This window comes from Suncus etruscus, chromosome 1 (genome assembly GCF_024139225.1).
Source record: "Suncus etruscus isolate mSunEtr1 chromosome 1, mSunEtr1.pri.cur, whole genome shotgun sequence".
In the NCBI taxonomy this organism is placed as follows: domain Eukaryota; kingdom Metazoa; phylum Chordata; class Mammalia; order Eulipotyphla; family Soricidae; genus Suncus; species Suncus etruscus.
Window position 1 is genome coordinate 175,337,482 of NC_064848.1, and position 21,581 is coordinate 175,359,062.

Sequence of the window (21,581 nt, forward strand, 5' to 3'; positions counted from 1 at the left end):
CTATGCATTAGCTGTCTCTTGAGTGTTGTCTTTCTGTGGGAAGCATCTTAACTTGGACAGGTAACAGAAAGCTTTGTGGGCTGATGGAAAAGGAGAAAATGCGACTTGGAATTTGGGTCTAGTCCCTACCACCACCTTGAATGTCTTTGGAAGGGGGCCCAGGACTCTGCCTTCCTGTCCACCTTCCTTTTGGAAAGTGCATCAAGTCCGGGCTCAGTGGAGGTGTGTTGCTGGCTATACAGGTAGGCGACGATGGCGCCTTGACTCTAGCCAAGGAGCGCGCGCCAAGTGAAGGCCGCATAGAGCGGTGAAAGCCAGGCCTTCCGGCGCCCGCGTCACGTTGCCTGGAGACGGGAGGGCGGAGCTCGGCCTGGCGCAGGCGCAGTGCGTCACAGCTGTCATGGCGGAGGCTAACTGGAGCTCTGACACCGGCGAGGCCATTTATCGCTCTCGGGACCCCGTGCGCAACCTGCGCATCCGGTAGCAGCCTCGTCCCGGCCCCTACTACTTGTCTCTCTTCCTTCTCCTACCTGGAGCCTCCAGTTCGCTTCTGTGTGCCCCTGTGACCCTCACTTCCGCTTTTAGCCCCGACCAGTGTTGGCTCTGGTCCTCCTCCCTGCATCCTCTCCATGCTCAGCTTCATCTCCAAGGGCTCTTTTCATTTCCTGCCACTCCCTCAATTCATCGGAGCCTCCATTCCTCGTAGCATCACTCTCCCTCCTCCTAGCTCCCCGAGTGCCACCTCTCTCCCCCCCTTCTCTTTCCCCCCTTTCCTCTCCTCTCTCTCCTCTGTCTCCTCTCTTCTTTTTCCTCTCCTCTCTCTGTCTCCCTCCTCTGTCTCCTCTCTCCTTTTTCCTCTCTCTCTGTCTCTCTCTTCTCTATCCTCTCTCCCTGTCTCTCTTTTCTCTGTCTCTCCTCTGTGTCTCTCTCCTCTCCGTCTCTTCTCTGTTTCTCTTCTCCTCTCTCTACTCTTTCTCTCTGTCTCTCTTTCTGTCTCCTGTCTGTCTCTTCTCTCCTCTCTCTTCTCTTCAATTCTCTCTCTCTCTCTCTCTCTCTCTCTCTCTCTCTCTCACACACACACACACACACACACACACACACACACACACACACACCACCCCTCTGTTTTCTGTGCTCACTGCACTCTCTTCATCTCGGGGCCTGTCTATAAGGAAGCTTAAAAGGTCCTCTTTCCCCTCCAATAGAGTCCACCTGCAAAGAGTCACCTCCAGCGGTTTTCTCAGATACCAGCCCGCTGCCCATTCCGGGAAGAACATCATAGACTTGGCCACCTTGTGGCCCCAATCAACAGCCAGTGGGTGTCTGGTGATGATTTGTTTACTTGGGGGTTGTGGGGAAGCTTCTGGGCTGGTGATTACCTAGTTAGACTCAGCAGAGTCAGGTCAATTGTCTGAGAAAAGAATTGGAGAGGCCCATTGCCTCCTGCAAAGTCAGGTGGCCTTGTGGTTGGGAAGTGTGGAGGCCAGAAATGTGCCCAGACAATTTTCCAGGAGGATGAAAATGGATGAAGAGGTGAATTGTGCTGTCAACATACTCACCTGAACTGTGGTCATTATAGTGCAATATCAGTCACCCTCCTTTAAATGTTAAGTGTAAACAGGGACCAATCTCAATATATTGAAAGTCATATAGGAACATTCAGACATTTCTCTTGATATCTGAATACTACTGTGGTATTTGGTTTTGGTAAGGGGAGAAAGTATTCCTCATTCTAAATAGACATATAAATTATTTTTAAGCGTTTGTTAACTAGGGATCTTCTTGGAAAAGGTAGTTAATCATATTATGGGTGCTCTGCAATACCCTTATCTGGAAGGTGGGAGAGTGGAGAGAAAGTACCCAATATTTTGCTTGTTTTCTGGTTTCTGCTTTTTCAGTACCCATTTGAAAATATTTTGGTCAAAAAATGTTGGCAAAAAAGTGGCCTATATACACTTTTCTCTGAAAAAGGCATATTCTGCTAGAGGCATATTGCATCTTTTCTTTAAAAAAAAGTTTATTTGCCTTCCTGCTTTCTTTGGATGGAGCTCTCTCTTAAAATGACAGTGTTTATGATGCTACATTTATTAATTCAGGGACAGTAAATATCAAACATGCCTTGCTGGGTTTCTTTCTAAATAGGGCAGTTGGGATGGAAGAATTGCTCTTTAATTCCAATAATAGAAGAAAATGTTGTGGAATGCTTGGTTTAATTCAGATTAGACTAGTCACAATTCAGAGGTCTGAATCTCAGCTTTTCCACATATCCAAGGCCTTCTAAGCTTATCTAGACTGAGTTCTGTATTGGTCCCTGTGCCCACCTAATTTTGAGGGAAACATGAGACTTTGTAAGAAATCTCAGGGTGAGAAGTGGTTCTGTTTCTGCTCAGTTATCTGATTCCTGATTTGTTGTCTCTGGAGGTGGCCATCGGCCTAATGAAGAGGAAGAAGAAGAGGTTGTGATTGGGTGGCAGGAGAAGCTGTTCAGCCAGGTGAGAAGGTATCCCTGCTCTGCCTAGGGTCCCGGCAGCTGGTCCCAAGTGGGGAACAAAGTCTGAGAGGAATATTACTGGACTGATTCAGAAAGGTTGTAGTACTTTATATTTACCCTGTATGTGCTTACAAGGGGATGATGAAATCAAGTGACCACCTCTGCCCAGAGTTCTCATATCTAGGTTTCCTATCTAAGTCACATGACATCTGGGACTTCAGCTTTGGGGGTAGCTAATCCCTTTGGTTACTTTTGGCCCCAACTTTGTTTGGATCACTTATTGGGCCCACTGTTCCTGGAAATTATTGTAAAAGAAGAGACAAATTACTCATACTTCAGCCCTCTTTGCCCATTTCCCCAGCACCCCTGCCCTAGGCCATGCTGCCAGCTATGGGAAAACTGGTATAGACAGCTGGCTCTAAACCTGTCCAGTTGCATCATCCCTCCAGGACCAATTTCAGGGAGTAGCTAAGGGAACAAGATGGTGGTGTTTTCTTACTAGATGTGTTTCTTTGTGAGTTCAGTTTGAAGTAGATCTGTACCAAAATGAAGGCGCCTGTCAGAGCCCTTTGGATCATCAGTACCGGCAGGAGATCCTGAAGTTGGAGGACTCGGGTGGCAGGAAGAACAAGCGCATCTTTACCTACACTGACTCTGACAGATACACCAGTCTGGAGGAGGTATTGCTCTTTTTCATCTGCCTCCCTGGGTTTTTCCTTTCCCCCAGTCTCCTTCACTGGTTCTATTGGGATAGCTGTGTCTGTTGCAACTTGCAGCCAGGTTGCATGGAGAGGGTAGGGAGGGAAACAGTGCTCCTCCTGCACTGGCTGGAGAATGAGAGGAGATTGTGCTATCTCTGTAGGTAGACTGGAAGATACCAAGTGGGAGAAGCAACCACTGGTCTTGGTTTCCTTCTGGCATTGGTCTAGAGCCATCCTGAGAGAATTCCTGGTGGAATTTGGTCACATTTAAATGTTTGAAATGTAAAGTGGAATTCTGTGCAGCATGGAAAATGGCCCATGTCTGCAGTTTGCCAATCCCAAACTTCTTGGATTGGATTAGGTACTTGCTTTAGTCCTGTTAGATATTTTCTTTTCTTAGGGACACTTGAAAATCCTGAGGGAAGGTGGATCAAAAATCTTCTCTGATTTTGTGGGGCTGGAGCAATAGCACAGTGAGTAGGGCATTTACTTTGCATAAAGGTCATTACCTTGACCTGAGTTCCCATAGCATCTCATAAAATCCCCAACATCCCATAGAATCCCCTGGACCTGCCAGGAGCAATTTATGAACACAGAGGAAGGAATAACTATAACTCCTGAGCGCCAGGAGGTGTGGCCCAAAAATAAAAATAAAAAGAGAAAATCTCTGATTGTATTTATTTATTTACTTATTTGGTTTTGGGCCACAACCAGCAGTGTTAAGGGTTACTCCTGGCTCTGCACTCAGAAATTGCTCCTGGAAGGCTCAGGGGACCATATGGGATGCCGGGAATCGAACCCAGGTCCGTCCTGGGTTGGCTGCATACAAGGCAAACACCCTACTGCTGTGCTATCTCTCTAGTCCCATCTTCTCTGATTTTGTCTCTGCCCTTGCAGATCTGTACATAGAACAGGTGTCAGGGTTTTTGAAAAGTTACTGTTTTGCTTAGGAGATCTGTGGGTTAGCAGCATATGGAAGGTGGGTGTTCTGTGGGGAAACTCGAATAAAATATAATCTGTGCTGGGTTCCCCACAGGAAGATGCTACACAGAATCTTTGTGTCCTGTTTGTCATTCCCCATCAATATCATGAGTATCAATTTGAGCAGGGCTATTCACCAGCTTTTTGTTCTTACCTGCTCAGAGTCTGCAGGCTCTTATGACAGGAAGAGGATAATGAGGTGCTGTAAGCTAAGGGCAACCAGAGTGTGACAGGATTTGTGCTTGGGCTCTTTGTACCTGACCCCTTCCATTATTTGTGTACCTGTGAAGAGGTTGGTCCTCTCATGCTGTAGTCTAGACAAGATTCATATAACAGATCCCTTACTCAGATGCCTGAGCCATGTGGCACTGACCAAAACCGATCTTTTCCCCCAGCACTGTCAGAAAATGACCACTGCAGCCCAGGAGGTGCCTTCATTCTTGGTGGAGAGAATGGCCAATGTCAGACGACGCCGGCAGGATAGGCGAGGCATGTGAGTGAGTGTGAGCTAGGGGGTGCCTGGGCCTTCCAGGCCAGCAATATTGGGCTGTCCACCTCCTGGTACTTGTGGCCTCCAGGTATTGGGCCTCCACCTGAGTTATTCCTCCATTCTCCTCCCAGTGTTTTCAGGGCTGGGGGGACAGGGACGTGACTTGATATTGCATCTCCTAGGGAGGGCGGCCTCCTCAAGTCCCGCATCATCACCTGGCAGCCCTCAGAAGAATTTGTCAGGAGCAACCATGTCCTTAACACACCCCTGCAGACAATGTACATCATGGCGGACCTGGGACCCCCTGGAAAGTGAGTGAAATGTCGCTTGGCTCCCTCACAGCCTCCTCCACTTCTCTCACCTACCACCCCCTGGGTTGTCACAGTCATCTCCATCTTTGGAAGAAAGGACATTTTCTTCCTTGTGTATGATGTCTTGGTCATGGAAATACATCAGAACATGATCCGTGTCCTTCCATCCCATGTCCTTGCCCTCACGGTGCTGACTCTGCTCCCTTTCCTGAGGAGTAGCAGCACTGCCAAACCTGCATGCCACTGTCCTGCTTTTTAGGCTTGGCTACAAGAAGCACGAACATGTCCTATGCACTCTGAAGGTGGATAACAGTGGTGTAATCACTGTCAGACCCGACTTTACTGGCCTCCGAGGACCCTACAGGTGAGGAGGAAGGAAGGTCAATTGTGCTCCATCCTTTATATCTTCTCTTGGCTGAGATTCTCAGAAGGCACCTTTGCTTGGTCAAATGTTTCTATTTCCAGCAATGGTTCATATTCTGTTCTGGGTCACAGATTCTGCTAGCAGTGGGGCTGTTTCTCATCTTGGGTTTTGATAGTAACATAACATGAGGTAAAAAGATCTCAACTGCATAGATAGGGCCTGGGACACAGGAGCCAATGAGTCAGAGCAAATCAGAAAAATCTCAAGACTGGGCTGCTAATTTCCTGGGGGAGAGAAACAGATTCAAGCCACTGTTGCATAGGGGTCCCCAGTGAATGGGGAACCTCTGCAGTCTGAATTCCTGGACTGTGTGAGTCCAGTCTGGATTGCTTTGTGCCTCGCCATTTGGTATCCATACCTCATCCCAGTGCTCATGGCCTTGATGGAGTACATTGAGAGACAAGATCACTCAGGTGATATCTGGGCCCTGTGCACATTCCTTGATATGGTTCTGTGTGGCTCTAATTACAGAATCGAGACTGAGGGAGATAAGCAGGAAATGTGGAAGTACACGGTCCACAATGTGTCAGCGCTGGCGCAGAAGGAAGAGGAGGAGCGGGAACAGCGTGTGTTCAAAGATGTAAGAGTGGGTTTGGGTCAGGGGTTGGGCCTAAATTTAGGGGGCCAGGCCAAGCTGAGGGTGACAGCAGCAGGACCAGAATTGCTCACCACTGCCTTTGCCTGACTGAGGAGGCCTCTCTGAGCTGGACTATCTCTGTTCCATATGGGGCCATCATGGGACTTTGCTGTGCTAGATGCCAGGTCCTCCCTTACTTATCTCCCTGGGACTGTGCCTTGGAGAAGCACCCCTCATCATAGCATCTCAGTGGTGGGGAGCCGGGACGGAGAAGTTAAGTGATGTGCCCAAGGTTAGGCATTGGGGATGGTCTCCGGCCATACCTCTGGTACTTCTTCATACTCATGGTCAGGCTTCCTCTGGCCTGTGGTCTTTCTTCTGGTGGCTTCCTTTTTCATTGCTTTTCCTGATGTAACCCTGATCTGATCATGTCACCTCCTGTGCTTCCTGTGTTTTTTATCTCTTCAGCTTTATGGCCGGCACAGGGAATACCTCAACAGCCTGGTGGGCACTGACTTTGAGATGGTGAGTATTTAGCTTCAAGAATACAGCAAGCTGGAGTCAGCTCTGTATGATGGGTTCAGTAGATTGGCTTTATCTGCCCTTGTGCTTCAGAAGTGAGAGACGTGTGACACATAAAGTATAGTCCCTTCTGGGGTTTCCAGGATTGGAGGTTGACAGCTTCATTTGAGGTAGAGAGTGGGAAGCTCAGTCCAGGGAGTGAGTTTGCAGAGACTGAGAGATAGTTGGGTCGTGTGTGGGAAAGACATGTCAGGGATTTTTACTTATTTACTATTCTCTAAACTTAGGTGATTTTGAGTTTGTATTGATGGTAATGTGTCCATCTGTGGCTTTCAGATGAATTTGAAACACAATAGAACGAGGAAATAAGTCTTCCTGGTTCTTTATCTGGATATTCTCCCTCCATGCCCATAGAGAGGAAAGTGTTGTCACTTCTAATTGTGAGATTTTTGGGGTCTAAAAAGTCTATATGAACAGTTGTATTAGATATTCTGAGTCCATTTGGTGACAGTTCCACTTGTTGGTGTAAAAACCAGGTCCATTGTGCCATGGGAAAGCAAACTCTCAGGACTTTTTAAAATTTGTATTGTTTTTTTTTTGAGGGGGCTATACCCAATGATGCTCAGGGGTTACTCCTATTTTTGCATGCAGGAGTAGCACTTGGTGGTGCTCAGAGGACCATATGGGATAACAGAGGTTTAACCCTGATGGACTGTATGCAAGGCAAATGCCTTACTTGCTGTACTATCACTCTTGCCCCTCTAGTGATTTTTTTCTTAAATTAATTAATTAAATTAATAATTCACATTTTAAATTTAAATTAAATTAAAATTTTAATTTATTAATTAATAAAATAAAATAAATAAATGCTCAGGAGTTACTACTGGCTCTGTGCTCAGAAATCACTCTTGGCAGGCTTGGTGGACCATATAGGATGCTGGGATCAAACCCGGGTCTGTCTCCAGGTTGGCTGCATGCAAGGCAAACACCCTACCACACTGTGCTATTGCTCCAGTTCCTCTAGTGATTTCTTATGTTGATTTGGCCACCAAAGTTCAGAGACATATTGTCAGAGGAGACACCCAGATCCTGACAAAGGGAGACCCAGTCTTCTTGAATTCTGTCCATATCCCAATAAGGGGGATGCAGTCTCCTTGGATTCTATGCAGAAACCCTCTGTCCTGAAGGGTGCTATTGTTGCCTTGTTTGACTGTTCTTTTTCTAAGTTCCCCCACATTCAGGCCCTTGAAGCATTTTGAGTCACTCTAGCCTGTCCAGTGACAGGTTGAAGGAAGCTTCTCTGTGGGAAAGTCATGAGGAAGCATGGGCCTTTTGGGGGATTTGTGGAGGGGTTCTGAGGGGCCACTTTCCTCTTTTATCCCTTCTTTCCATCCAGCCTGTCCCTGGTGCACTGCGGCTCTTTGTGAATGGAGAGGTGGGTAAGTGTCTTGTCTGCGGGGAGCACTCTCTCACACATTAGGCTGGATAGAGTTGGGCAGTCTCCTCGCTGTGGTTGTCCGCAATGCTTAATAGACTCCAGTGGGAGTCATCCCTGCAGGTTCTCGCACTGAGAGACTTGCTCCTGGTGGGTGGAGTGCTGAGGAGGACAGAGCATAGACTGAAATGGCCTTTCCTGTTCTCTCAGTTTCAGCCCAAGGCTACGAATATGACAATCTTTATGTGCACTTCTTTGTGGAACTGCCAACCTCGAGTAAGTGACCGTCAGAAACTTGCTGTACCTGTTCTGATGGTTTCCAGATCTGCTAGTCAGACTCCTGCCTTCTCTTCTCATCTGTACAATTGTTACTTCAAGGTTATCTCCATGTCCTTGTTTTCAAATCATGTGGAACTTTCCCTGTGTTGACTTACTTGACCTCTTACTTGACCTTACTTGACCTCTGAAGCCTCTGATAGATTCACTTTCCTCCCTGAAACTCTTCTCTTAGTTCCATGTCTCTCTTGTTGGTCGCTCCAGGCCTCCTTATCCATTCCTACTTATATGAAATATTTAGAGCCGGATGTAAGCCTGGCTTGGAGGCACTGGTGACTACTTCATCTATTCCATGGTGTGAGTGTCTTTCTGTGCTTCTGACACCCAATTTTTTCACTCTAGTCTTGTTCTCTCAGCATTTCCAGTTTCCTCTATTATAACCTTGCTTAAGATGAGCCAAGATTTCTCTGTGCCCCCTACCTCACACCTGCCCTTGTGGTAATGCCCCTCATCACAATGCCAGTGACATACATTCAGGGTTGGGTCCCAGGAGAGGCAGCAGCCTTGGTCCCTGTTCCCCCCAGTTTCCTCGGCCCATCCCTCCCTATACCTATAAATTCCATTTTAAACTTGTAAAGATACAGTCACTTGTCTCTTTTCGTGCCTCTGATCATGTCTTGCTGAGGATAATCCTGTCCATTCTCACTTATCCTCTGTATCCCCTTACTCCCTCTTACAGCTCAGCTGCCACATGTACCATTGCTAGATGGAGATTTACAAACAGATACCAATTGTTTCTCTCTTTAGCTTACGATCACCAAATCTTAGAGCCAAACTCAGACTGAATCCAGATCTCCTGTCTGCAGTGACATTCTCCTGGACACTTTATCTGTTCATGCACAGCCATGTTTGTCTCCCCTGCCTGGGACATCTCAGGCCCAATCCCTGCTGTGCTGATGTGGCCCTGAGTGTCTGATGGCTCTTCCTGGGCTTGAACTCTCACCCTCCCATTGCCTCGGTATGTCTCCTTACCTTCCCGATAGGAAAGTTCTTGCTTAATGACTTGTGTCCTTTTCTTTCACCCTAGAAGATTAGATCCATACATTAGGACTCTTTATCTCTGGTGACTATATGTCCCTGGTGACTAATGAGCAGCCCATGGCAACTCGGACAATGTGTGGTGACAGACCACCTGCCAACTCGGAGTGGTGGATGGGAAACTCCGCCTATGTCTCTCAGCTGTGCTGTTCCTGGTGCCCTCACACTCAGTGGCCTTTGGCTTTCAGACTGGTCAAGCCCAGAAGTCCATCAGCTGTCAGGAATAACACAGACCTGCGTCACAAAGTCCGTGGGAATGGTACGGAGGAGGCGAAGGGGATAACTGGTGGGGATCGGGACTCTGCTGGTCGTGTCCTGAGACCATCAGCCAGGCTGCATGGAAGAGTTCATTTTGGGTCTGGGCTGTGAGGTGGGCTCAGATATCAACTCTGTTCTCTGATTTTGGGGCATAGCAGCCTGTCCTGGGGACCACTATCTCTCTACTTCCTGTTTCTTCTCTGGGGTTTCCCAGGAAGGCATTGTTCCTTTGAAAGAAGTATGTGCACTTCCAGTGACACTTTGTGTCCTTTAGGACAAGGTGGCGTTTTTCTCCTACCCATTCTCCTTGGAGGCCTTCTTCTTACAGCAGGACAGAACCACTGGTGAGTCAAAGCTCATTGGGGTGTGATGTGACCTGGGGCCCCAGTGAACTAGTGCTGGTCCCACCCCAGATGCTGCCCTGGAGTGGCCAGTGCTCTATTGTGAGGTGCTGTCCCTGGACTTCTGGCAGAGGTACCGTGTGGAAGGCTACGGCGCATTGATGCTACCCACCAGCCCAGGTGACCAATGGCTCCTACTGCTGTGACCCCTTCAACCTTTTACTGGGGACACTCTGACCCCTCCAGTTAGATTGTCTAACTAGGTGGGCAGGTGGGACTTCTTTTTGGAAGCTTCTGGGGAGCATTGATGAGGTCTCCCACCTTGGAGAAGGCTTCGTGGGTAACTTCTGACATGTGATTGTCTCACCCTTAACCCTCAGATTTGGGAGCAGTCTGAGGGACTGACAATATGGCCCAGGGCTCTCAGTGTTGGGACCTGAATTGACTTTGTAGCAAGCGTTCTATTGGCTAAACGCCTGCTTTTGTGAAGCAAAATCCCAGTGATCCTCACACTTCTACTTGGAAATGTGGAGGACTGACTGCATTTTACTTGGCAGGAGGCTGAGTCATTGGGAGGGGACAATTGTTCTGGAGTAGCAGGAAGAACAGTTACCACTGAGATATATTTCCAAAGTGCTTTTGCACACCAAAGGCAGCTACAAGGGGTACTCGGTCTTTTGGGTATGACCTGGACTGGGCCCAGCGGCGTTGTGGCCAGCCACTCTCCTATCCCTGCACAGGCTCTCACATGCTGACTGTCCCCATGTGGAGGCCGGTGGAGCCTGGAACAGTGGCCGAGCTGAGGAGGTTTTTCCTGGGTGGATCTGTGGAACTGGAAGACCTCTCCTATGTGCACATCCCGGGAACCTTCAAGGTGAGTAAAATCGGGGCTATAGCCTGCTGTGGGCCGAGGTGCCTCCTGGAAAAGGTGGACAAGGCAACAGCAATGGACAGTGCATGACTTAGCCCTTCCTTCCTGCACCTTGTAGGAGAGTGGTAGCTGCCAGCCTGTGAGCACTGGCCCTCAGAGCAGGGCAATGGCCCCTTACTGGCAGTGTACTCAGGACATGGTGGGCTGGTAGTGCTGGAGCCAGGGTGCTGGTACTTGGAGCTTCCCCAGGGGTAGATTGAGGATGGGACGCAGTAGCAGGGTTGGTCCTGAGGTCTCCCCATATCCTCAGGGGGAGAGGCTGAGCCGCTTCGGGCTACGCACAGAGACTACGGGCAGCGTCACTTTCCGCCTGCATTGTCTGCAGCAGTCCAGGTGGGTCCTGGCCCCTGGTCCCTCATGCCCATGTGCTGAGCCCTCCTCATGCATGTGCCTCTTCCAAGCAGGGTCTTCTTGGAGTCATGCTCCCTCCGCAGAAGGATGAAGAGCGTGCTGGACAAACTTCAGGGCTTGGACCAGCACAGCTCTGTTCACGCGGTTCTGGGTAGGTCCCCACACACTATTCAAGCAGTGTAGCCCCACCCCCACCATTTTCCCTTTCAGGCCAGCTGACCAGCCGGTCCTTGTCTCCCTGCAGAGGCTTTCCAACGAGCCAGACGCCGCATGCATGAGGCCCGAGAGAGCCTCCCCCAGGACCTACTCAGCCCGCCGGGTGCCCTTGTGTCCTAGTCTCCACAACATGGCCCTCAGCACTGAGACTGAGGCCTGCAGGACGCTTCAATTTCCCTTTGATGGGCAAAGTCTCTGAAGGGCTTGGCCACCCCTGCCACCAGAGGGATCTTCTCCCATATGTGGATATAGCACAGTACCCAAGCTCATTCATTCCCCATCCAGTGGAGTTCCTGAGAGGGGACCTGCAAATGTTGAATCCCACTGTGCAGCCAGTTATGGTTCTTCTTGATTTCTGGCCCAGAGGTGACCCCTTGGCTGCTTTTCTCCTTCCCAAGACGAGGGAAGAGGCAGGAGGTGGCCAGCTCTTATGGCATGAGAACCTCAAAGTTCAATGCCAAGTCTCAACCACCCATGCACCGATGCAGAAGATCAAAGTGCCTGTAAGATGCAGTTCTCTGGGATCACTGCAGTGTTTCTACCACAGAGATGTTTTCAGGGTAGTTTGCCTTGCATGCAGCAAGCATAGTCTCGTCTGTAGCCCCATCAGTGATGACCCCAGCACCACATGAAGTGACCCCAAAAACCATAGATACAAAATAGGCAGCTGTGTGTGAGTAGTCCATGGAAACTTACATTGGGTTCTTTTGTATATTGAAATATAAGGGTTTTTTTCCTAGATTCTGTGCTTGGACTGTTTTTCTACTCAACTCTAGTTGCTACGGGAACATGTACATGCCCTGCCCTAATGCTGCTACCTTTCCCCTGTCCTGGATTTCCACTGGAGCCTTTTTTTAAGATTCACTCACACTCAAGGGCACAGAGACTGGTGTCAGAGGGTCCTCTCAATGGACACTCAAGCATGGGCCTGAGGACCCTCCTGCTCAGCCCCATTTATTGGGAGGAGCAGACTTATTGGGGGGCAATAGGAGGAGGGCCCATCTCATATGTGCAGAGGCCTCATTGGCCTTGCCAGTAGGACAAGTTCATCCTGGGGATGTCTCTGCAGCTCACAAATTGCTCCGGGTGTTTGGCGTTTCTGAAAACATCTCTGGACACGGTGATGATGCCGGTATTGTCGCAAATGATTGCTGACAAGGAAATTCTGCGCAGTTCTTCCCGCTGCCTCTCTGTGAAGACGCCTGGCTTCTCCCACCAGAACCTGCAGAGGCCATTGAGAGCGTTACATGTGGGGACAGCAAACAGCATCAGCATCTTCCCAGCTAGCTGAGACATTCCCACCAGCAGACACAGCCCCATTTCACTCATGGACACATCCTATCAGGGTCACGTGAGCACCCCATTTCACAAGCACCTGGCATTTGGGTGCTCAGGGCTCATCGCCATAGTAAAATGTGAGAGAGCAACCAGAAGGAGCCTCCCCTCACCCAGGGTGGCACAGAGAGCCCAAGTGAGGCTCTAACTGCAGTGGCTTTTGGCTGCAGTCTTCTCTGTCACTTGGTTATGACCCCTTCAGCAGGTTCACCCCATGTTTCCATGAGCAGCCTCTAAGCACCAGATTCCAGGGACTGGCAAGACGATGAAAGAAGTACAAAGGGTCAGGTACACGCACAAAACACCTCACCTGTTTCCACTGCGGCTTATGCGGAACTGCTTCCCCAACAGACAAGCCAGGAGAGGCCCCACACGGCCCCCTTTAACAAAGGGCTCAGCAATGGCCCCGGCCCACAGGTCAATGTTGTCAGGCGTCCCGTAGAGCTCCATGAACTTTCTTGCCAAGATTTGGTTTTTCAACACCACGCTGAGCTCAGCCAGGGTCTTGGGCTGGGAGAGGCCACAGTAGCCCCTCCATGCATTGTACCCTAAAGGGGAAGGCCAGAAGCACTGTCAGACATGGAATCCAACATCTGTCCTTCTACCATACTGTGAGGGGCTCAAGTGCTTTTATTTGAGGCATTAGACATTGGTACCCATCTCTATCATGCCATCACAGTGAAGAAAGAGGTGGAGAAGGATAAAGGGAGAGCAAGAATCAGGACTATTCATGCTGTGGAGGACCACTCACAGTCCATGTCCTCTGGTCAGTTTGGAAGGACAGGGAGGAACAGGAGGGGATTCAGAACTGTGCTGATCCAGGCTGTTAACTCGGTTCCCCAGCAGGGCGCTCAAGTGAGCAGGAAGCAGCTTCTCAGGCCTGTGTGTGCTGGGAGGGTCAATCAGCACACTTGCCCTCCAGTTCTAGCATATTCCTCTTAGGCATGGAAGGCAGGACAAAGCTCACCCCTACCTCCCACAGTATACTCATTGGACTGAACAGAAACACTCTGCTGACTCAAACTCCTCTTCTGGCAGAGTGGGCTTGGGGCAGCATCTTCAGTGTCAGAGCTCCTCTGTCATCTCTGCGCCTGCTGCCAAGATGCTTGTCACCATCACTGGGTGGGTCTACCCATCTGGACCTCACCCAACAGCCAAGGAATCTTGGACCTGACAGCTTCACATACTCCCGGCAGCTCAGGCTTTGTCGGCTCCCATGAGAGCCTCCCAGAGCACTGCAGCCTGATCATCCACCTGGAACCTTCATGGCAAGGAGGGACTCTTCCCTCTACACCCCCAGACACAGGTATTCCCATGAGAGAAAATGCACCACTGTATGCCTGAGTGTTCTCAGTTGATGATCCGATTACATGTTAAGCTTTACAAATTTTTTGGGTTATTTGTCTCCACTCAGGCCTTACTATCCTCTTCAGAGACAAACCTAATGGAGGGATTCCCTCTCTTGGTCTTTCAACCAAATGTGACCTTGGCTCGACCAGGCCAGCTCTCCTTCCTCCACTTCTAGAGCTTGACTTGGTCAGGCCACACACCAACAGCCCCAGAACCTCTATGCTGATGGATGCCCCAACTATAGTGTATGCATCTCTCCATAGTACCAGTCACCAACAAGCACCAAGATTCTTTCTGTCCAAGTCCCAGGCTCCTTCCTGAGGCACCCTGAGCCAGCAGCCATGAGGGAGTGGAAGGGCCCCTCACCTGGGATGCCATGATCTCGGCCTTGTTGCAGGTTGATGGCTACTAAGTCCTGCCCAACCCTGCTCACACTCTTAAACAGCCGCTCCCGAAGCTCATCAACTACCATGGCATTCTGCTGGTTGCTCTTAGCAGGTGTGGCTATGAGGCCTCGGAGGATGGGGTCAATGCCACCTGTAGGAGGACAAGAGAAGAGAAATGATTTTGTCCTGACTGCAGCAGCCCTGTCTCATGACCTCCACCAGGGCCATATCAGCAGGATGAGCCAGTAGTTTGCCTTTTTTTTGCTTCTGTCTCAGCAAACAGAGATCAATGTGGAGAAAGGAGGCAGAAAACTCTGTCAATGGGGCTGGAGTGGTGGTGCAAGCGATAGGGTGTTTGCCTTTCACGCGGCTAACCTAGGACGGACCGAGGTTTGATCCCCCAGCATTCCATATGGTCCCCCAAGCCAGGAGCAATTTCTGAGTGCATAGCTAGGAATAACTCCTGAGCATCACTGGGTGTGCCCCCCTCAAAAGAAAGAAAGAAAGAAAGAAAGAAAAGAAAACCCTGTCAAGGGCCATCCAGTCTCAGAGGAGGTGAGGACCAGCTCCTTTGGGTCCCACTGCCCCATAGCCCTCTGAGATCAGCGACTCCCTCTTCAGCAGTGGCCAGTCTCGCTTTGCCCACACCTCTCTGGAGAGACCAGCTCATCCTCATGTACCACACGCCAGGTGGCAAAGAAGGCATCACTCAAGGCCACCTTCGAGGTAGGGCTGGTGGCACGGTACTGGCTGTCCAAGCGAGGCACAAAGGGCTGCATCATGGTGTGGCTGAAGCGGGAGACCATGGTGAAGATGTTGGCTACCCGAGGATCCTCCTTGTAGCAGTAACCCTGGTATGGCCCTATGAAACGAGCATAGTGGACTGGACCCAGAAGCATGCGCAGGAAGTCTCGGTAGGTGATAATCTGGAAGAGAAAGCAAGAAAGTCAGTGCCAGCACCTCAAACCTGATACATCCACAGCCATGAACAGGTGTTAGTCGTGAATTAAATACCCCCCCCCCCGGTCCTTCCTATCTGCACACCTCATTCTCTTCTCAAGGGTAAAGTGAGGCATTAGGTGTCAGGGGGACCAGAAGAGAGCAGAAACCAGGTTTTAGGGACACCTTTTCCAGGCTTTCCAAGAGCTGGGAGTCTCCTCAGAAGCTCTCTCTACCTGCCTCACTCCTGCCCCACCTGGATCATAGCACCCATGATCTTGCGAGCCTCCTGGTACAGCTGCTCCCCAAACCAGTGGGGGTTCAGGCGCTTCAGCTCCATCACCAGTCGGTTGTGCTCTCGCAGAAACAGGGTGTGCAGGGCCATCATTGCCAGGGTCTCACTGGCTCGGGGATCACCTGGAAAACACCATGTTTAGAAACCCAGACAGAGGCCATCTGGACCTGAGAAGTACTGGGCTGCTGGATGGGCTTAGGCCAGGCCACAGGGCTCACTATGTGTGGGAGTTTCCTAAGTCCAGGTATTGCCTCGAGCTCAGAGGGACAGAAGGAGACAGTGAGGCTGGACCCTTGCAGAGGTCCAGGAAATGCTGGTATAGGACAGGATAATCTCTGACCCATGTCTGGAGCTCCCCTGGGAAGGTGGCCTGAGTCACAGTGTGGAGGTGATGGGGTCACACATTGGCCCACCTTCCCCAGGGATAGAGCACTTCCTGGGCCCTGCCTGAATCTGTTCACCTGCTCTCCAGAGTTAGGAAAACAGGTGTTTTCAAGCTTGGCACAATCTGATGCTCACTGGGCACTCTTGGGAGTCCACAGTGATCAAAGGCCTCCCAGGTGGCATCAAGGGCTCCTGCTCACACCTGTACAGGCTCATTGGTTCCTCCCAGCCCTGTTCTCTTGGGCTCTGCAAGGAGCAAAGAGAAGAACCAGCCTGAGTAGCAGAAGCCACCCTGCAGGCGGTCCTGGGGCAGGGAGGGTGAGCTCGGGCCTGGACTCTCATGACCACTGTCTCATCTGATGGACTAGGGCCTTACTGCTACTCTGCCCAGCCTCAGTTTCTTCCACAGAAAAGGAAGCTGGTAGTAATTCCTCCCTTTCATAGCCATCCGGAGTACGGCGGACACACACACACACACACACACACACACACACACACACACACACACACAAACACACACACACACACACAAAACACACACACACACACACACACACACACACGTAAAAATCTGACATAACTGGAACCATCCTCATCCCACAGAAGCTTTTGTCTGGAGAAGAGAGCATATATGGGCTTCCAAAACAAGAGGGAAGTCCCTGCCTAGCCCTCGGGCCTGGGAACATGGCAAGCCAGAGGAAGGTAGAGAAGCTTCCTGGAGGATAGATAGGATCCGGCAGAGGTGCATAAAGCCTGAACAGAAACAATCGTTGGACTTTGGATACCAAATGGGGGGAGCTAGCTGTCATATTCTGCCTGGGACACCTGCTCCCCACAGGCACATAAGTAGCCAAGAACAGGCCTGAGCTCATCTCTGCTTATCTCTGCCCTGGGCCTCCTGCTCTGCAACCTCCTCCCGCCCTCCACCTAGGGCACATCCTGCTGGCTTCTGAACGATGAGACCTGAGTGAAGCAGCTGCCTCCTGCCACCTTGTGACTCTCACCTGCCAGGAAGCAGGGGATGTTGGCAGAACGGTTGGTGAGCTGGCAGGGGTCGGGGACCACATTGTCAAAGGGCAGCAGTGCTCGGCCCTGATCTTGGAACATTTGATTGACAGCCAGCAGCCCGTTTGGATCTGTGAGATTGCGCAGCCGCTGGGCCATGAACTCGTCGCTGCCGTACACCATACTGGCATCCAGGAAGGAGGTGGCCACGTTCATCTGCTCACGCACATGGCTCCTGTTATCAGAGGATGCAGATGTCGAGCGAAAGAAGGGCAGGCAGTCCCCGATGCTCTCAGAGCGTGGGTCAGAGGGAGACACCTAGGTGGAAGAAGAGTCCATGGCACACACACAAACTCACTGCTCTTCCTTATTTCCCTGGCATCTACACCTTGCTCAAAAGTGACCTCCTCCAGGTGGCTCTCTTGACTCAGACTGAACTCACTCAATAAGTCAGTGTGAGCAGCCTTAATACTTGCAATCCTAGCAGCTGGGCAGTGGAGAAATGCATCTCCTCCATCTTCCTCTCTTCTTGGGGCTAACAGAGAAGAGAATAGCAGCAAGGCCTCTGTACAGAGGTGGGTGAGCCCTTCCTTCTCCAGACCAGGAAGCTTGTGCTTCCTGAATTCCATGAAACCCACCCTCTTCTGTGAAGGAGACGCAGCAGATCAGGTAGCTCAGCAAAACCCTTTGAAAATGCCGCCAAGCCAGCAACTTGGGGAGCAGATGTCCTGGAGGAAGGCGAGTCCCTTTGGGGGTGCCATTGACTACCCAGTGCTAACTTGTCAGAGGGAGATGTGGAGGTTCTCCCACCTTAGATTCTGCCAGAGATGAGTAGCCAGGGGTAAAACCTGTCAAGGATTAGATCCCCAGTCATGCCATGAACATCTCCCAATCTGAAAGGGGAGTCAATGTAGTGGGGAAGTTTCCTCTCTGCTGTCTCCTGCCCCCTGCCCAGAGAACCCGCTCTCAAACACAGAGGAGGCTTCTCGTCCCTGTCCTCTCAGTTTTGAGGCAGCTGTGAATGTTCCTGGCTGACACATCTTACCCTGTGCCCAGCTCTGGTCCCAGGGGCAGGACAGGATATGGGCAGGTACCTTGATGGGGAAGCAAGGCGGTATCTGAGCACAGGTCTTGTGGCAGTCAGCACCTATCTCAGTGGAGTCTCTCTTTGAAGAGTAAAGCACCTGAAAGTAGTTTCTGTCTGAAAACATGTCATTGAAGACTAAGTCATGTTCGAGGAACTGCCCAAACTGTGGGACCATGAGTGTCAGGCGCAAGTCAGAGGTCAGTTTGGCAGTAGAGAATCCCATGATCGTGTTGGAAACATCCCGCACCTGGAAAAAAGATGGGTTAGCATGACTGGGGAATTCCCAACTTGTCTGGTGTCTGAGAACTAACCTGCTGGGGTGATGAGTCAGCCCCACAGTCCCCAGAAGAGATGACCTTCTCTAGCTCCACCCCTCCCCACTGGCATCCCCTCACTGAGTTAAGAAGACACCCCACATTCTGCCACCACCCTTGGAGACACCCAGCCCCACTCACGAGAGGGAGGGAAAAGCCATTGTGCTTTTTTTTCTGGTGTCCAACCCAAAGGGAGGCTTCTCCCATCCTCATATACGGCCGGCAGCCAGCGGGCCAGGGCCTGATTGGAGGACCCAAGCCAGGGTCTCCTCCTGCAGGACCAGATGGACCAGAAGGGGTCAATGAGGTGGGTGAGAGTTAAGAGGGAGCCCCTAGACACCTTTACCCCAGGTACCCACTTGTTATTGCATCTCCCTGTGATGGTCTGATACTGGTCACTGCACTGCTCCTCCATGTCCTGACCCTGCTCCTGCTTTTCATTCTGGTCCTGGTCTGCACGCTCATTGGCTGGGGAGAATGGCCATGCTTGGTTTGTCATCATGTTCTCTACAGGAGGCCAGAGGCAGACCTGTCCTAGGCTAGAACGGGCAAGCCAGAAGCCTTACAGCTTGCACCACTTCTCCGGCCCCCAGGAGTAATTTCTCAGCGCAGAGCCAGAAATAATCCCTGAGTGCTGCTGGGTGTGACCCAAAACAAACAAAACAACAAAAATTTAAAAGCTAAATTGATGACATCTATACTAAACTATTGTAGAAAAAAGTAAAAAAATATCATAACTATTCTATTTTATCTCACTCTTCATGAAGATGACTTGGAAAAATTATGATTTTGCCTTCATGAAAGTCACACTAGATTAATTCAATGCCTCCCACTGAGGTAAGGAAAGTGGAATACTCATTATTATAAGGTTTGAATTTTTGTGAAAATTGTAATAACAAAACTAAAAGAGACAACAGGACCAGCTCCAAAATTAAAGGACTGAAATAACGTCATATTAAATTTTTTTTCTTTTTTTTTTGGTTTTTGGGCCACACCCGGTGACACACAGTGGTTACTCCTGGCTATTCGTTCAGAAATCGCTACTGGCTTGGGGACTCTGGGGGAATTGAAACATGTTCGTCCTAGACTAGCGCAGGCAAGGCAGATGCCTTACCCCTTGTGCCACTGCTCCGGTCCCATTATATTTCAATTTCAATGCCTGCAGTAAAAGAAATATGTATTATTATGTTGTTCCAAGAAGGAAATGCTTGATGGGTCCTCAGTTGGAAACAATTGTGCTGAGGAAATATTTATTTCAGGAGGGGAGAGGGTGGTTTTGGGCTCCATCAGTGATGCTCAGGACCTAGTGCTGGTGGTGCTTACAGAGCCATATGTGATACAGAGAGTGGACTGGGAACCCTGAGGCTAGCAGCAAACACATGCAGAAATTGTATCAAGTATGTTTTCTATTCTTGTTTCTAGCTCAGCTGCAGTCTCTGGGTTTAAAAACCATCTAGAAAGAAGTTTTGTAAGGCGATCCAGAAAGTCTCTTAGGGTAAGCCACTTGGACAACAAAGCAGCCTGTGAACCTCCTTTTATCCACAATGCAAAGTTCAGTGCTCGTAACTTTGGATGCCAAAGCCAATGAGCAGCATGTCTGGCTCAGCTTTCTGCCTGACACTGGAAAAAGATTTCCTAGAAAGGATTGAGTGTCTTTGTAATAATAATTCTTAATGTTTTTCTTTGTTCTATGGGAGTTCATCTGTAAAGAAAGATCTCAGAGGCTATAAATCGCCTCCTTTTCCTATGGCCTAAAGAATCTTCTGTTTTCTCATGCTATTCTTTCTACACCTTTAATAGAAGGAAGCTTAATTTCATGACTCAGTCTCCATATGGTTCTTGTTATTTACCTGTCCAATCTCATATCTGATCAGTCAATACTGGTGATCTCTTTTTTTTTCCCTTAATGTTCAGGGGTTTCTCCTGTTCTGCACTCAGGAATCATACCTGGAGGTGCTCCAGGAATCAAACTCAGGTCAGAAAAAAAGAAAGTGCTCTACACTGTACTATCTCTCTGACCCCTCATGGTGATCTCTTACTTATTCCAACATTTGATGCAGAAATTAAGGATATGAGAAATAAGATACATCCACAGAGACTCCAGACTGCCCAATCCATCCCTTCTTTAGGTGACACTTTCATCTGAGGTGTGGACCCAAGGAAGGGCACTGGCTCAGGTGCAACTTTTCTAAGGTGTTGCTGGGGATGCCTTGTCCATTCTGCTTTCTGTAGTTGATCCTTTCAGGCAGGAGCCTGAAGGACCAGGCTTCCATTATGTCTCATCCTTCCCATCTTTGTGTTTCCCAGGGCTAGACATTCAGGGGAACACCCCTGACATGTCCAGAGGCCTCCATGCTTTTTGGCCATACTCTGTTTATTCTGGGGATGCTGGAAGTTCTAAACAGAGGCCACCTCGTCTCAGATTTTCCTTTCAGGTCTCCTTTTATTTTTTTTTTAATTCAGGCCATTCCAAAATAGGGACCAATGCAGCAAAGTCCCCACTGACTTGCCTCCTCAGTCTCAGTACTCATCTTTTTGTCTTCCATTTTGGCATGAGTACCTACCTATTTGACAGTGAGTTAGGAGTTCTGTCTCTTGGCTGAAACTTGGTGTTTCAATAAAAATATTCTTTTTACTCTAATCATTTTATGAACAATGGTACAAAAAGTTTAACCTCTTCATGTTTCTGCCTTTTTTTAATCTAACACCTAACATAATTCTATCTTTTTCACTCCTAAAATACTCTTTTCCGTAAACTCCCTCTCTTCTCTTCACTCCATTTTCATTCTCCGATTGAGTGTCTTTGTAATAATAGTTCTTAATGTTTTTCTTTGTTATGTGGGAGTTAATCTTTCTTGGCACTCTTCGGGCATGCAGGATTTGATCACATGTATTCATTATCTCTGGTAGTTTCTCTTTAATGATGTTCTTGACTGTTGATTCTTCCCGGAGATTTTCTTCCTGAGTCTCTGGGACTCCAATGATTCTTAAGTTGTTTCTGTTGAGCTTATCATAGACTTCTATTTTCATCTGTTCCCATTCTTTGAGTAATTTTTCCATTGTTTGATCATTTGCTTTGAGGC

At 49.4% G+C, this 21,581-nt stretch overlaps 3 protein-coding genes across 3 annotated transcripts in view; 1 reads left to right on the forward strand and 2 right to left on the reverse strand.

Moving 5' to 3' along the window:
- LOC125995993 (lactoperoxidase-like) overlaps positions 1-402 on the reverse strand; it is a 39,257-nt gene extending 38,855 nt beyond the window's left edge. The window contains exon 1 of the mRNA XM_049764978.1: positions 321-402. Within this exon, the coding sequence (XP_049620935.1) occupies positions 321-402 (82 nt within the window). The remainder of the gene's footprint in view (positions 1-320) is intronic.
- On the forward strand, positions 401-12,106 carry MKS1 (MKS transition zone complex subunit 1). The gene is made up of 18 exons (XM_049771743.1): positions 401-480; positions 1,206-1,315; positions 2,422-2,492; positions 3,016-3,171; positions 4,569-4,666; positions 4,846-4,974; positions 5,234-5,338; positions 5,870-5,978; positions 6,444-6,500; positions 7,894-7,936; positions 8,143-8,208; positions 9,495-9,565; positions 9,839-9,908; positions 9,978-10,085; positions 10,646-10,779; positions 11,087-11,169; positions 11,241-11,338; positions 11,432-12,106. The coding sequence occupies exons 1-18, from the start codon at positions 401-403 to the stop codon at positions 11,521-11,523; spliced, it is 1,680 nt and encodes a 559-aa protein (XP_049627700.1). The 3' UTR covers positions 11,524-12,106.
- Positions 12,107-12,423: 317 nt separating this feature from the next.
- On the reverse strand, positions 12,424-21,044 carry LOC125996088 (eosinophil peroxidase-like). Its single transcript, XM_049765077.1, is given in 12 exon segments — positions 12,424-12,625; positions 13,049-13,286; positions 14,455-14,627; positions 15,147-15,400; positions 15,670-15,830; positions 17,097-17,415; positions 18,192-18,248; positions 18,282-18,431; positions 18,640-18,672; positions 18,674-18,770; positions 18,858-19,005; positions 21,005-21,044. Coding segments are annotated over 12 exon segments (1,872 nt in total).
- Between the last annotated feature and the right edge of the window lie 537 nt (positions 21,045-21,581).

What these genes read in the sequence shown, in the direction of transcription:
- MKS1 (XM_049771743.1), top strand. Translation starts at nt 401, where the DNA reads ATGGCGGAGGCTAACTGGAGCTCTGACACCGGCGAGGCCATTTATCGC. An exon ending in TGTGGAACTGCCAACCTCGA is followed by an intron (nt 8,209 to 9,494) that starts GTAAGTGACCGT and finishes TTTGGCTTTCAG; the next exon opens with ACTGGTCAAGCCCAGAAGTC. An exon ending in CATTGTCTGCAGCAGTCCAG is followed by an intron (nt 11,170 to 11,240) that starts GTGGGTCCTGGC and finishes TCTTCCAAGCAG; the next exon opens with GGTCTTCTTGGAGTCATGCT.